Raw genomic sequence first — 16,911 nt, 5'->3', positions numbered from 1 at the left:
AATGAATAACAGAGGGGATAATGTACATCCTTGTCTCACACCAGATTTAACATCAAACCATCTTCCTGTACTTCATTCAATTCTAACTGCTGACTTACAACTCAAATAAAGACCAAGTATTGCTTCATATAATTCTTCATTAATACCATATAACTGTAGTGTTTTGAATAGCTTTTCTCTTGGCACCTTGTCATATACTTTTCGTGGATCTACAAAACTTAAATACAGATCTTTGTTATATTCCCACGATTTTTCAACTATTTGTCGTAAAGTAAAAATCTGATCCTGACAGCCTCTATTTGTCCTGAATCCAGCCTGTTCTTTAACAAGCTTCCCTTCCACAATCCTTCTCAACCATTTCTCAAGTATACTTGCATAAATCTTACCAGGAATATTCAGTAGGGAAATACCTCTGTAATAATTCTGACATTCAGTTTTATTTCCCTTTTTATATATGGGTACTGTGAGAGCTCTATTCCAATCGTATAGAATTTGTCCTCTGTCCGAGCATTCTGAACTATGCAGTGCAGTCACTGCAATACTTGAGCATTTCTGTTCGAATATGATCTATTCCTGCTGCCTTAACACATTTCACGCTTTTGATGCCTTTTTCTATTTCAAGTATGGATATGTATTCCTGTATGCCTGTTGAGTGTTGTTTACCACTATGCTGCCATTGCTTGTTTCATTTAGCAATTTTTCAAAATAATTGCTCCATACATCAAGGATATCTTTTTCTCCAGTTTTCATGTCACCTTTATCATTTCTAATTCCTTTTACAGCACTCTTTCATCCATTTCTGAGCTTCTTCAACAACCTCCAGAATATCTTGCCACCTTCTTGATATTTATTTTCTATGTTCTTGCCAAAGAAGTCCTCCTATGACGTTTGTTTAGCCAGTTTTACCCAGTGTTTAGCTTTCTTACATTTGTCTCTGTATTCTCTAAGAGCACAAGCTGACTTATTTGCCAGGAACTTTTGATATGCTTTCTTCTTTTCCTTCACTGCCTCCTTAACTTCCTGTGTCCACCATGGAGTTCTGATTTTTCTATCCTTGCAGACAACCTCACCACAAGCCTCTCTGGCTGAATCAATCAGTGTTTTCTTCAAGGCTTGCCAGTGAATATCCAAGATTTGATTCCTGTTCTCAAACTCTTTAATTTTTTTAATAACATTTGTGTATTTTAGTCTACAGTTCACATCTGAGAGCTGCTCAACTTTTATTTACTTTCAAACTTTCACACATGTTCTTCTTTTCAATACGAAATTCAATTTTATACTGTTCAAGACTAAATGGTGATCACTTCAATTTCAAATCTTCTGCACACTCTAGTGTCCTGCACCAGTGAGAAAACATCATTATCCACAATAACATAGTCAATGAGACTTTTCTTATTCCTTGCCTCTTCTCTCCATGTGAATTTGTGTATACTTTTTGTAATATTTGGGGAAAAGGACTGTGTTCTCTGTATATATCTTATATCTTAGCTTATATGTTTCTTTAACTTAATATTTGTTTTCTATTATTTCCCTTCTTTATTGTTCTACCTTAAGTAAAATTTTTCTTGCCTGGAATCTCCAGATATTTATTTGATTGAAGACTGTGCCTCTGAAATTCCCCTATAGGCAGAAGAAAGTATTTATATCCTAGTAGATCAATTAATCACTTATATCCTATTTTAGTCAAGGTTTGCAGTCATGGCAAAATTTACTCATAAATCACTACTAATCATTGGGGTTCCACTATCAGGTCCGAAATAGTGTTTTTTGGATCAGTGCATTGCAAAAAGATTGAATCGAACAACAATTTTTTATCAACAATAACAACAAGTTTAATTTCTGATCAAATAATTATACATATCACTTGAAATAACAAGATTCATTTATGAAAGGTAATTCTTAGTCTTTCTCAATCACTCAACTTGGTTTCTATTAAATTCTCTCGCACTTACTTAGTTGGACCTTCAACAAGCATACTTTATAATTCAAACTGAGGAAGTTATACCTATAACATGAAATCGTTAGTTGCGCTTGACATTCCTAATTTAGCATCAATCAAAATATAACATACATGTATACAAATATCTCTCTCAGAATCTCATTCCTTTCAAACACTTAATCATAATCTAGGCAATTATATTTATACAATCCACCTCATTCAGTTTCAAACATTCCAATGATACAATAGCAGGAACATACTCTATCACAAAATTCAATCAAAAGTACACATATAATCAATTAAAGAAATTTAAACAGCTCAACATTTTCTCCAAGGGAAATTAACTGCGCTCATGCTTCACTCATTTTGTGATTACACAGATTTGCTCTAAATACTATCTCTTTAAACTAGACAATTTAACAGGGCAATAGGGAATTCTTTCTTTATTCACAAACAATAAATGAATGTATAGACTCACATGGGTCTCTTCCTATCTTGTATGTGTCTTCCGTCCTTCTTTCATTATTCAGGTGCTTGAGTGGGGTTTCTCTCCTCTGTTCTGTGTTTTGGAATTCTCCTCGAAGCGACACCGGGCACTGATGAATAGTCGTAGCAGCAGGCGGGATATAGGGGAGGTGATCCGGCTTCTTGAACTGCCTGGCAAAGGATTTCTGCATAGGTCTGGTCGCACTTATTCGACTACAGGACCTTTACGGCAAGATTTCTCCTTAACTATCGCCTCCAGATATCTTCGGCTGTGACTGGAACGACGTCGGTGGATGGGTCTCTCCACCCTCCCCTCCGGAACTTACACCTCGGGTCCTCTCTCATGGATGGTTCACTCAGGATGAAGAAAAGGAAGTCCTTCTCATCTTTGAACCAACCCTTTTATACACCAGAGTCCCTGCACCTTTGATTAAGTTTTTGGGACCCCTAGTCTTGCTAGTGGTTTGGAGAACCCTGTATAATGTTTCTCGAAAATTTCACCGACAATCTTACTTCCTCCTTTACTGCCATAATCTTGCCTATGGGCCTTTCTTTTTGATTCGTGCCGCGCCCTTTCAATATTGACCTTGAAAGTCACCTGCGACGGGTCTTGCAAACAATCTTCAAAAGACATTCCGAATTTCGGGCGATGCTCTTGGTTTCAATACTTCTGCATCCCTTCTTAAACAATGAGCAAGTTAATTCCCTTTGGGCTTATTTTGCTCTTTATACAGATAGCTTTACATAGAGAAATAAAATATCCATTTGTACAAGAAAATTCAGGTGAACTCCTTCTGTAAAAAGTCGATGTTTTAGATAATTTATTTTGGCAACATCAAATTTTTTACACTTTTATGTTGGATCATTGTGTTGGTACTAACCAGTCCATGTCCTGAGAAGAAATCCAACTGGTATTTGCCATTATTATTAGCTTTGCTCTTTTCTCCAAATTTTCCCAAAATATTTTTGTATGTCTGACAATCACTTCCTACGCTGCTATTTAGATCCCCAACAAGGACCAACTTTTCCTTTTTCATTGTGTCAGTAGCTTTCTCTAAAGCCTCAAAAAATTCCTCCACTTCTACCTTATTCTATTGTGCCTATGTGGGACCATAGGCACAAATAAGTCTCACTGTCCAGTTGCAAATTCTGATAATTGCCCACATCACTCTACTTGATAATGCCTGCCATTCAAGAAGATTAGCCTCGTATATTGTGTTGAATACTATAGCTACTCCTTCTTTTCCCTGATTGTTATTGCTTAAATATAACATTTTGTATTTATTGCTTAGAAAGATCTCATTAGTTTTTGTCTTTTTTGTTTCAGTCACCCCTATTATATCGATCTGGCACTTATCCAATTCCTCAGCCAACTCCATTTCTTTGCCATTCAGGCTTCTTATGTTGATAGTAGTAATCTTAAACTCTGATGATGTAGGGTGTATTTCAGGATTTGTTCCAGTAGCTGACTTTTTGCTGTTTGCCCTGGTTTCCTGGTGAAAACAATGAGGGCCTTTTATCCGGGCGATGCCCCAGCTAGCATGAAATTCTGTCATGTTGTACCATCATTTGTACAAGAATACAAGTTGGTCGCTAAATCCCAAATTGCCAGCCCATCCTTGTTCGTTCAGTATCCAGGTAGATACCTAACAGGGTGCACCATGAGAAGGTGAGGATTGGACATTAGGTCAGAAGCCCTGATCCGTGCTCTTCATATTCCTTTAAAGACTATGTGGAGATCTCCTCTCAGCTTTGACCCTTAAGCACAACTCATAACTAATAAAAAAATAAAATAAAAGAATTAAATCTCCAGGTTCTGTATTTCATTATAAAAAATTATGGCTGTCTCTGGTAAATCCCCATTCATTCATTCACCAAATCCTGAGCAAAATTCCTTGCATATAAGAACGCTGTTATAAAATTTCCATTTATGACTCCCTTATAGTTTCCCATCCTGTCACACAAGACATTGGTTGAATAAAGGAGAACTGTGATCCAGTGGTATTCCACAGTGTTCCTGTTTAATTTGTATATGAATGATAATGGGAATTATGCAGAGCAGATGCAAACAAAGTGAGATATTTGTTTATCTTCTATAATAACCTCTTCTATGTTTCTAAAACATCCTCTATTTTCTACCTATTAGCTAAACTATGTAACCTACAACCCTTCAATCTTTCCTTGCAGAGAATATTTTATGGATCAGTCACCATTTTGGTCATTTGCCTCTGATCTCCATCAATTCCTTATCTTCAAGAAACCTAGGTAGCTAAATCTGCATGCACACACGCACACAGTCCGAAGGTAATCGTATCAATGTCTTATAAAGAGAATAGCTTCCTTATCTCTACTGACTGTGTTTCTTGATACAGTCAGTAGATCTTTTTAGATCTACTGACTGTGTTAAGATAGATCTTTTTAGCTATTCTGGACACTTTTGCAATAAGTCTTCTGAACTCTCTGTCCATCATTATTCTAAAATCCCTAGGCTTGTCAATTTCCAGTCCAGTTCCAGTAGCTGACTTTTCATGTAATAATATAGATCTTATAGTTTTTTTGATCCCAAACGTACCTTACAGTTTGACACACTGAACTGACAGCCATTATTCTTTTCTCAAACTACCACTCTATTTAGATTGTCCTTTAGGATCTCTACATCACTTGTATTGACTACTGCATTCCTTAGTTTAGCACAATCATCAACACACAGCTGTATATTTATATTCCCTCTCAGATCATTTCCAGTATCATTCATGTATAAATTAAACAGGAGCCCTGTGGAATATAGAATACCACTGGATCACCTACCTTCTCTTTGATTCAACTCTGCCTCACAACTATCTTCTTATCCATGTTAACAGTTTTTTTATCCATCCCAATTTGCTCCAATTTAGGTAAAAAGTTCCGTGGATCTTGTGAAATACCTCTACGAAATATAGCTAAGTGGCTCTAGGTTCAGCTATTGTGATAATGAAAGTCACTACACAAGTTTTTTCATTATTACAATAAAAATATCACATTGAACTAATCAAATAATATTCATGACATCAAGCCATTCTATTTCCCCCCCTAAAATAAGCAATTCAATTTGTCCTAGAAAGCATGTCATGAAGTTCCATTAATCCTTTCAAATAGTCAACTAAACTCTTGAGTTTATACTCCTCCTTATATAAATAATAGACTTCAGTTATAATGGGCTGTTCGGAATATCCAACAAAAATTCATTATAAGCAAATCTTAATCCAAGGAATATTGATAACACACTTTAAAATGACATTTTCATTTTTATGAACAAAAAAGTGCACTTTATTAATTTCTGCTTGATTCTAGTTACTTCACAGCCTCTGTTGCTCAGTCAGTATAGACTGAGTATACCCTTTAGTCGGAAAGACCTGGGTTCAATTCCAGTCAGTGACATGAGGAACCTTTATCTGGTCTCTTTCAACCATAGGGGAGTTAGCTGATCTCCTATGAAGGTAGGAGATTTTTTCAACCAGAAATGCAAGTTTTTTGTCCCCGAGAACAGGCAAACCAGCCCCGTGAACACACTTGGATTACAGTCATCAATACGTCCCAGCCACATGCCAGTCCTGAGCTCAGATAAAATTGGGGGGGTTGAGGAAAACAATGGTGAACTATCCTGTAAAAATCTCACCAGAAATACTTTGTGGGCAATGCCTACAAAGTCACCTATGGTCAGACAAATGAAAGGGAAAAATCAGTCAATCAGTCTATCAATTCTGAGACTGATGATAAAACAGAATAGTGAGCATAACCAAAAAAACAGTTACCACATTTATCAACAGTACTGCCTTGTTAAAACTGCACAAAAAGCATTACCATTGATTATATTTACTAATCAGTTTATCATCACTCATTAATTACAGCATGGTTAGATATAACAAGGATGATGACATACACAATCAACAACTTCAGTAATTACCATCAACAGAAGCATGTTAAAAAAAAAGTCAGAGATAAGGGTTAAGAACTGAGCATTTAGATAATTTTTTTACAGAGTCAAAGCCACACAGAATCAGAAATGTCAAACTCAAATAGAGATACCTGTTCTATTTGAAATGACAAATAGCTGATACTGGACTGTGTAGACAACAATGTAAGAAAGTATGTCAGCTTGTTTAATGGGTGGATAGTGTACCCATACTTCAACCAACATAGTGTATGTTCAAATCCCATTGTGGGCATGGATATTTGTGATTATCTTTAGATGGGGAATGAAATTCATAATTTGGTGCAAGATCACTGCTATGTTTACTGGAGACATGAGTAGCTTGGAAAAATTCCATGTTTTTGTCTCTAGGGCTGGGTTTCTGGATTAGATAAAATGATAAATAAAATATTTAAAAACATAAGTAAAAAAATTAATGAAAAAATTCATATCCCACCCATAGTACTAATGTACATACTATAGGTTGACAACCTTTCGTAAATGAACAGGAATGCATGTGTCACAGAAATAGTTTTTGAATCTTGAATTTCAGTGTTCTACGTGATGGCCCAATCAGATCTGAATCTGTATTAAATACAGAACCAGCTATTTAGTCGTCGTCATCATCATCATCAAATTCCTGATATGCGCCCTCTGGAGATTGTACAGGATACCATGACTGTACTGGTTAAGTTCACATTATTACTAATTTCCTATTTTCAATTTTCATTCGAATTACTCTTTATCTGTCAGGATTTCAGTATTATCTGATCTTATATTTTACTCATCTAACTCGCTTCTTACTGCATCAATTCACCTAGATTTCCATCCTGGTATCAAACCTCTTCAATTCTGTTTAAGCAATCATAATATTTTATTTCAGAAAAATTATGGAGACTGGAGTGTGCACATGCGTGCCATGCTCACACACACACACACACACACACACGCACACATAAAGACAAGCTATATTACATTGCAAACAGCATGCTAAAGTGATAATGATTTGATTAACCATTATTCTACTGGCGTGATCTCTAGTGAGAGAGAGAGAGAGGAAAAAAGAAAAACATACAAAAAAAAAAACCCATATCAAAGCTATAACCTATTTGTAACATCAGAGAATAAATACTTTTAATACTTTTAAATACTTTTATATAAAAGCAAAGATCCTAGATTACTACAGTCTTAATTATAATTAACTCTTAGACCAAAAAGGTTATGTGGGTAGAATATGTGTCAACCATATTCTTGGGATTTTTAAACCACCACTATTGTTAAGATTTAGGTGGTTGATAAGAATTTCACAGGCCTCTTTAAATTTAGGCTCATATGTTTTCATGCGATGTAAAGAACAGGTGCCTTTCCAGTAAATTCTATGTAAGAGTATTCAGGCCATGATCAGAAATGCCAGATTTACCATAGTTATTAAATTTAATGTTTGCTGTTTATGTGTTCTTTTTTTTTCGGATAGGAATTATGCATCCTATTTCATCTATATAAGGCAAGTTACAAGTGCAATGAATATAGTTTACTCTTCAGGGGAGGCCAATTGAAGAAGTGAATCCTTGGATGAGTTCAGTAAGTACTTTTATTTTGCAGGAGGTTTCAAGATTACATTAAGGTTCTTTTTCTGCAGTATTCTGTTTATTTTATTTATTCCTTTAATGTATGGAGTGGCTACAGTTTTATTGTAATCTAGTTTATTTTTGTTTTTAAGTGGAGTCTTGCGAAGAATTTTTTTGATAGTATTTTTGCTGTAGCTATTTTTCAGGAAGGTATGGCTGATAACTTTTAATTCATGTTTAAGTAGTTGCTCATTGGAGGAAATCTTCAAAGCCCTGTTTTTTAATATTAATAACACCCAGTTTTTGTGTGCTGGGTAGTGGTAGGAGTTTATGTGTATATATTGGCCAATATGTGTAAACTTATGGTAAACAGTGAAGGAAAGACTGCAGGAAGGAAGATGTGTGACAAGTGTATCGAGAAAAGGAAGTATGTCCTGACTTTCAATTTCAGTTGTGAATTGTATGGGTTTATGTTATTTGTTTAGGTGGTTGAGGACAGTGTCTAATGTCTGGCAGCCATGGGACCAGATAATGAAAACATTATCAATGTATCCAAGCTAGACTTTGGGTTTTAAAGTAAAAGAATTTAAAGTACATTGCTTAAAAGCGTCATTATAAAAATCAGCAATTGATGGGGTGGGGGGAATAATGGTAAGTTTGTAGCTGTGCCTTCTTTTGGCAGGTAAAAAGTATTTTGCCACACAAAATAGCCAGAATGTAGTACATGGGCAAAGAGTGCCATGATATCAGGTAGGAATTTGTACTGTAAAAGAAGAATTTGTTATTGATTGAGACATTTGTGAAAAGGACAGACACCAAACCTAAAAAAAAAAAAAAAAAAAAAAAAATCACTTTTTTCCACTGTGATATCTTTAATTTTGTTTACAAAGCGTGTTTTTACCTGTTTAAGTAAAAAAGGAACATTAAATATAATAATTATTGTAAATATGGCCTTTCTGATCACGCCCTGAATACTCTACATAGAACTGACTGGAAAGGCACCTGTTCACACAAAAACGTGGCATGAAAGTAAATTTAAGAAGGCCTGTGAAATTCTTATCAATCACCCTAATCTTAACAATAATGATGGTCTAAAAAACCCAAGAATATGGAAGGCACATATTCTACCCACATAACTTTTTCATCTAAGAGTTAATTTTAAATATGACTGCAAGTAATCCAGAATCTTAACTCTAATATAGCAACTCTCATGCGAAATTAGGACACCACTTTTGCTGCAATAAAATTATCTAGATGAATTTGTTCTCTGATGATGTTATAAATAGAATATATATTTGATGTAATTTTTTTTTCACTAGAGGTCAGGCCAGTAGAACAATGGTTGATCAAATCATTGTCTCTTTGGTATACTGGTTTGAAATGTAACATAGCTTGTCTTGCTCTCTCTACATATATATCTACCCTATATATATAAAATGATAAGTCTTTTTATGTCATTTGTATGTCACATTTTTTGAAACATTTTGAAACTCGGGGGCTACCCTGAGTATCAAGTCTTCAAAATTCACGGAGAACCGGCCTACCAGTCCGGAACTCGAGGGGGGGGGGGCGCCAGAGGGGGAGGAAAACCCTTTCGAGTCTTCAAAATTCGAGTCATCAGAATTCAAGGAATTCTGATGACTCAAGGGGGGCAAGACCAACTCCCCCTTGAGTCATCAGAATTCAAGGAGAACCGGCCTACCAGTCCGGAACTCGGGGGTTGGGCGTCGTAGATGCCGGGGGCGGGGTATATCCCCCAGTATATGTGTGTGTGTGTGTGTACTCCAGACCTTAATACGAAGGTCAAAACATCAGGAAATTAAAGTAATTAATTCTGACATGGTTGTAGTCCCCATAGTTTGTCTGATATGAATGCTGATCACTGTGTAATACTAAAGGAAAGGATACTGCTAGTTTAGTGTTTGGCTAATTTCTCTCTTCTATATCAATTTATTCAACTAGTTCCTCATCATAACAGCTTTACTTATTCTATTGTCTATTTCAATATATCATTTGCTATCTTCACTTAAAAATTGTACCTAAATAGCTGAAATGTTTTACTTGTTCTATACACTAAGTTAGCTTTGTATGAGGAACACCTTCCCACTCGCCCACCTAATAACACATTGGTCCACCTCTTTATGCAATTACAGCTCGCAGAAGACACCTAGGAATGGATTCCACAAGATGTTGAGCATTCTCCATGCATAACTCGACCTATATCCACTGGAGCAACTCCATCAGTTCACACTCATTCCGTGGAGGAGGAGGATCAGCAGTTCTCACATCCCATTCTAGTATATCCCACATGTTCAATTGGGTTACGGTCAGGGGAGTTTGGAGGTCAAGGTGATGTGGCAAATTCATTGTAGTGTTCCTTCTACTGCTCAGTAGTTGTATGAGCCCGATGACAAGAGGTGTCATCCTATTGACAAATGGCACTGTGGTTGGGGTAGACCTCCTGCAGATATGGATGGAGATGGTAAGTTAACAGGTCCCTGTAGCATTCACCATTAATTATTTATGTTCTTTGCCCATTTCTTGATAAAAACAGTGCAGGTCTTCTTTAACTCGACAAGAAGCCAGCCATCATGATATCTCAAGTGCACTGTTATATCTGTGTGTGTGGGGGGGGGGTTAAGCCAATACATGTAAATTCCCTACTTTTATCACTTACGTTGTGCCTGATTAACCTACATTAACTTAAATTACACTTCTTTCAAAAATTTCAAACTAGATTACACTGGATTTCCAAAGTAGTAGTTTTAATAATTGCAATTTAATGCATTTAAAATATATGTCAAATGATTCTTTGAATTTTAAATGAATTTTATGTAAATAACACCAGAGGTCTTCATTCCATAATGAATTTACGAGGGATGTCCAGAAAGTAAGTTCCTTTTTTAAATATTTTCACTGCAGTGCTGCAATCGCAATGGTGTGCATGTGGGTTGAGTTTGTTGATTCATTAACAAGGCATTGGTGCCATTTTCAGACATTCTCACAGTGCGTATGCTTCTTGGTGTGTGTTTATAATGTCTAAGAAAATCGAATCCCCACCACATGTGATATTAGGTCAGTTACCCGTTTCTTGAATGCGAGGAACGTTAAAGCAGTTAAAATTCATCGGCAAATTATTGAGGTTTATGGAGAACACGAAATGAGTGATTCAATGGTATGAAGATGTGTAAGACTTTTTAATGAAGAAAGGACAGATGTGCACGATGATGATCCCCATATAGTCCTGACCTCGTGTAAGCGACTTTCACCTGTTCAAACATCTGAAATCTTTCCTTGGTGGCCAGCGGTTTCAAGACAACAATGAGGTCAAAGAAGCAGTCAATACATGCTTTGTATCACAGACAGCAACCTTCTACAATGACGGTATACAACTCTTGGTGCCCCGTTATGATAAGTGCCTGAACAATGGCAGAAATTATGTAGAAAAGTAGTGACAGATGTCTACTTTAATTTCCAATAAAAAGTTTTTTTTTAAAGTATATTTTTGTTTCTCTGACAGCCCATTGTAGAACTTTGGGCAACTTTGTAGAAGGTATACAACTCTTGGTGCCCCGTTATGATAAGTGCCTGAACAATGGCAGAAATTATGTAGAAAAGTAGTGACAGATGTCTACTTTAATTTCCAATAAAAAGTTTTTTTTTAAAGTATATTTTTGTTTCTCTGACAGCCCATCAAAACTTACTTTTTGGATGTCCCTCATACATTACAAAACAATTATGAAAAACAAGAATATACTTGTAGCCATTTTATGAAATAAAACTACAAGTATGTACATGCAGAGGGGAAAAAATGAAATTGTAATTTTCTATCCAGATATTATATGAAACAAGCAAGGTCCTCTTTATATACATAGTTTCAAGGTAGTAATAATTAAGTGGTCTACAGCCAAAATACAGTTTATATTTCAGGGATGCCGACTTCCCACATTGGCAAAGATATAATAAATTTACTTTAATCCTTCATCCAAGTGTAAGCAAACAAAGTTTGCGCATGTAAATATCTTCAGGACTGAGGTAAGGTCCCTTGGCAACTCGTAGCAAAGGTGGATCAATTTCTCATCACTCCTTGTCTCAGTATCTCCCGTAATGCAAAGCACACCTCCTTGCGGACATGTATACTGCCATGCATTAAGGGAAGGACCACTACCCAGACCAGTTTCGACCTTTATTGAGGTCTTGTCAGTGGGAGGCAGACCTAGAGTGGTGATACTAAGGCAAAAGCAATGGAGAGGTCATATTTACCTATACGAGTTGCCAACCCTTAATGCATGGCAGTATACATGTCTGCAAGGAAATGAGTTTTGCATTATGGGAGATACCAAGACAAGGAGTGATGAGAACTTGATCCACCTTTGCTACGAGTTGCCAAGGAATGTACCACCTTACCTCAGTCCTGAAGATATTTTCAGGTGCAAACTTTGTTTGCTTACACTTGGATAAAGGATTAAACTAAATTTATTATAGTCTAACCAAGTGAAAAATAAACTTCCAACATCTTTCTCTAAATCCAGAGTAATTTAATAATAAGGTGGTACACCGGTTGGCAACTCGTATAGGTAAATATGACTTAGGTAAATATCTCGGTAAATTTATATTTACCTATACCTCGTATAGGTAAATATAAAAGATCAAGTATAGAGATATATATTTGGGTCAACCAATTACAGAGAATGGAAAGTGTGATAAGGAAATATTAAAATGAATAGAAATTGCTATGTCAACCTTCATTAGCACGAAAAACATTCTGATCTCAAGGGACTACACAAAAACAAGAATTAGGCTGTCCAAATGCTACATATGTCAACACTGCTATATGAAGCAGAAACCTGGACAATATCAAAATATTGTGAAACTAAACTAAAAGCCTTTGAGATATGGATCCTCAGAAGAATTCTTAGAGTCCCATGGGCTGCTGAAAAAACTAATTTAGAAATATTAGAGATGACTGGAGAAGATAGGACTCTGTTAAAACCATTAAGAAAAGGAAAACCATCTACCTTGGTCACATACTAAGGCATGAATCACTACAAAAAAAAAAAACTTTTAGAAGGAATGATACAAGGAAAAAAGAAGAAGAGGAAGACAAAGAACAGATTGGATGGAAAATATTAAGGACTGAACGTTTTTGTTCTATGAAGAATGTAAAAGAGAAGAACAAAACCATACATGGTGGAAGCTCATGGTAGTCAACCTTCTGGAAGGAGATGACATCTGACAAGGAGCACTAGACATCAAAAATGGAAAAATAACATAAAAAAGAAATGATTCATATTTATTTACAGATGTGATGATTAATGCATTGATAACGAAGAAACAGCAATATGATTGCTTAATGGTAGTCTAGTGCAATTGATACGACTGCTTCGCGGTAGTCTAGCCAACACTGCTAGAGTTTATGACACTAATGAGCTGCCATAAAATAAAAATTTTATGACAATTAATTCATTTAACTAATTAATGATAGTTAATTTTATGCAGTTATAATTTAACACTGCATGAGCCTCCATACCTCAGTCGGTATAGATGAAGCCCTTTGGTCAGAAAGACCTGGGTTCGATTCCCATCCATTACATAAGGAACCTTTATCTGGTCTGTTTTGATAAAGCTGAGTTAGCCGGTCTCATATGGAGGCACCTCGGAACAGGCAAACCCTTCCACAGACAGAACTACCTTTCCCTACCCACAATGTCAGGCTCTGCGACAAGTCGGTTGGGATCACACGCATAAAGTTGCATCATGTAAAAGGATGACCCCAAATAGATGGGATAAAGCACAAGAGGAAGAAGATGACTTAACACTGCATCTTTACGCTTGTTTACATTTCTCTTGACTGCAATTGGCCATGTAAGGTCTAAATGTTTGTGTGCACATGTTTTAATAAATTTAAACTCTTTATAATAGATTTGTATATATTTTATGGTAGTAAATGATAAAACAGACTAGTATCTACATATATTTTATGCATTCATAACATACTAATTGTTTTCTTATTTTTTTCGATATTTCTAAGTTACATGGTTCGTCTGCAAGTTTTTTAAAATTGTAGCAAATCTCCAAAATTTTTCCAACATATTTATTCATAAAAAATGTGTATAAGTGTATCTGCGTTGTTCAAACCTGCATTCTTCATGGGTCAACTGTACTTATTTTTGTATTAATGGAAATGGAATATTAATCTACTATGAAAATTCTACTGATGTGTAGCTGTTGCAGGTAAGTGCAGGATATATCTTTGAATACTGTGTAATTCTATAAGGCCTTAGTTGAATTAACCAGAAGAAAAAAATTTCAATTAAAAAAAAAATCTCTGAAAGATGACAATGCAGAAGTTCTCCACTTTTCAAAAATCAGACTATAGACTTACATCCCATCATGACAAAGAAACAAATATAAAAGTTGGATTTAATATTCCACCATGACACAGATAGTGATAAAATTCTTTCTAGCTTTGGAAATTCATCAGGGTTGTTCTTAAAAAAAAAAAAAAAAAAAAAAAAAAAAAAAAAAAAAAAAAAAAAACATTTCATAGATTTTCACTACCTGATGAACCTTGCTAACTGGAGGCCTGAAGTTGCAGAATTTTGCATTTAGAACAGATTCCAAAGTTACTGACCTGTATGCTATCTGTGGTACTACTGTATTATTTACTTCTAACAATAACTGTCATATTACTATAAAAAATGCAATAAAAATGATATAATTGACATTACTTACAGCTGAAAGAGATACTTGTACTCGTGTCCAGTCAGAGACTAAGGGTTGATGCCTTTGATAATAGTGCTCAGCATGAAGCAACAGTGAAGATGATGTGATGAAAAACACTGCAAGGAGACAGTTAGCTACTGCATCCTATAAAAAATATCACAAATCATGGTAAGTATTTTTGCAATGACTGATCTGAGGAGAACTATAACTTATATTCTAGTGCAGAGGTCCCCAAATTACAGTATGCATACCACATGAGGTACACAAGTTGCTGCTCAGTGGTGTGCAGCTGATATATACAAAAAAAAAACAAAAAAAAAACACGTAATGCACAAAAAATAATGCAACAGAAAGTCACAGTTCAAGTTATTAATTTATTTTTAATGTCATTTATATGATGTCTATGAATGTCTGACAAAACACTGCCGCAATACAAGCAATGAAAATACAGTGAAGCTGTCAGACAACTCGACTAACTAACTCAGATAATCTGACGATATTCTCTTAATGTAGATTAAACATATAATTCAGGGAAAATCAACAATGAAGGCATTCTGCTACAAAAATCACTGAACACAGAATACCGAAACAATGGTCCAACATCCTACCAAAAACATGGCCACAGCTCAAATTTCTGTCATAACAGCATGTTCAATTCTCAATGTCTGTACATAGAAATCTTTTGATGCCACCTCTGAATAAATTAAACACTGATCCAGATTTAAAACTATGATTAAGTCAAATCGAGCTAAATATACACCAGTCATGTTTGGTTAGACAAACCCCATATTAAAGGCTTTCATATTATTTTAAGTTATCCAGTTTAGTTATAATGTTATTTATCCTTTTAATAAATGAGCATTTTTCTTCTGTTTGTTTTGCTTTTATATTCACATTTGCATCCAGGGAGCCTGACTCAATGGTTAGAATTGGTAACTTATTGGTAGAATGTCAGAATAGCAGAATGTTAATTTATTGGTAGCAAAGGTTCTCGGTTTGAGGGAGTAAGGTATTGATGTTATAGCATTTATTTTTCTTATCAGCACTTCAGAATCATTTTATATTTCATCCATTATTTCATATTGATATTGTTATTTTGGTCCAGACAAATACAGTGAGGAAACAGCGTTACACTGAAAATGCAACTGGCGTCTCTATAACCATAAACCTTCAGTGTCAAATGATCATGGTAAAAAATTAACACCTCCAGGTTGAAACCCATTAGTGGTTCATGAACTTAGCTCAGTAATGACAGTGGTACACCGTTGAAAAAGTTTGGGAACCCCTGTTCCAGTGCAAAAAGAATTAAATTCTAAACAAAAAATAAGTACAGCCTCTTTTTAATGCATGCTCTAATAATGAATGCATTATTATTATTATTATTACATGACATTTCCAGGGATTCCAAAGACTCATCAAGGGGAGGGCACTTACTCCACTCAATCCACTAACTACAATGAACTGCAACTACTTGCATCATCTATACCAATGGCATCTACTGCCGACCACCACCACTAGTATTTTCACAGACAATCACAAACATCCATGCCCACGGCGAGATTCGAACCCACAGCCTTTTGGCTGGAGGACAGATATGCTAACTGCTGAGCCAACCAGGCCGGCATATCGCTTTTGCAAATTAACATTTTGGCAAAAAATTAAGGTGGGAGACATAAATAGCAGCACAAAGCTTGAAAGTATAAGTAAACTGAATATTTTGATACCTAAGAAGCTCAGGATTCTTTCATACCAGGGTTTCTACTCCAGGAAATTCAAGTTTCTTATTTTGTAAAACAGGCCAGCCAGAACACACAGAATTAATAGGCACAATATAGTAGCTTCAGCCATAAGTTGCTTTGACCACAATTCAAAACAACCTGACATATGCATGAAATGAGTTTGATAAAATAGTAAAACTGATGAAAAAATGGTATTCAATTTGCAGTTATTTCAGCATACTTACTATAAGCATTAAAACTAAGCAATACTGCTATAAACAACTATTCATACAGTTTGAGAAAAAAACGAGTGAATACACAGCCCAAAAGTAGTTAAAAAAAATTGAACTAGGGATAAGCCACTTAAAGTTGTGCAGCATGATCAATTGAAAATGATGACAATGAACCAAAAGTCATCCACTACGTATCAAGTGACTGTAGAAAGATTTCATGTTAATGATGAAAGTTTCCACTGATTGGGAGAGTCTCCGTAGCTCAGTCGGTATAAACAAAGCCCTTTAGTCA

At 35.5% G+C, this 16,911-nt stretch overlaps 1 protein-coding gene across 1 annotated transcript in view; it reads right to left on the bottom strand.

The window, feature by feature from the left end:
- LOC150100912 (uncharacterized) overlaps window positions 1-16,911 on the bottom strand; it is a 155,184-nt gene that overhangs the window by 64,465 nt on the left and 73,808 nt on the right. The window contains exon 3 of the mRNA XM_090401549.1: window positions 14,678-14,812. Coding sequence (XP_090257675.1) covers window positions 14,678-14,812 — 135 coding nt within the window. The remainder of the gene's footprint in view (window positions 1-14,677; window positions 14,813-16,911) is intronic.

The sequence above is a fragment of the Typopeltis vanoorti genome, chromosome 12 (assembly GCF_054136105.1).
Source record: "Typopeltis vanoorti isolate ZY-2024b chromosome 12, IOZ_Tvanoo_1.0, whole genome shotgun sequence".
Lineage (NCBI taxonomy): Eukaryota > Metazoa > Arthropoda > Arachnida > Uropygi > Thelyphonidae > Typopeltis > Typopeltis vanoorti.
This window is presented reverse-complemented; position numbering and strand designations above follow the sequence as displayed.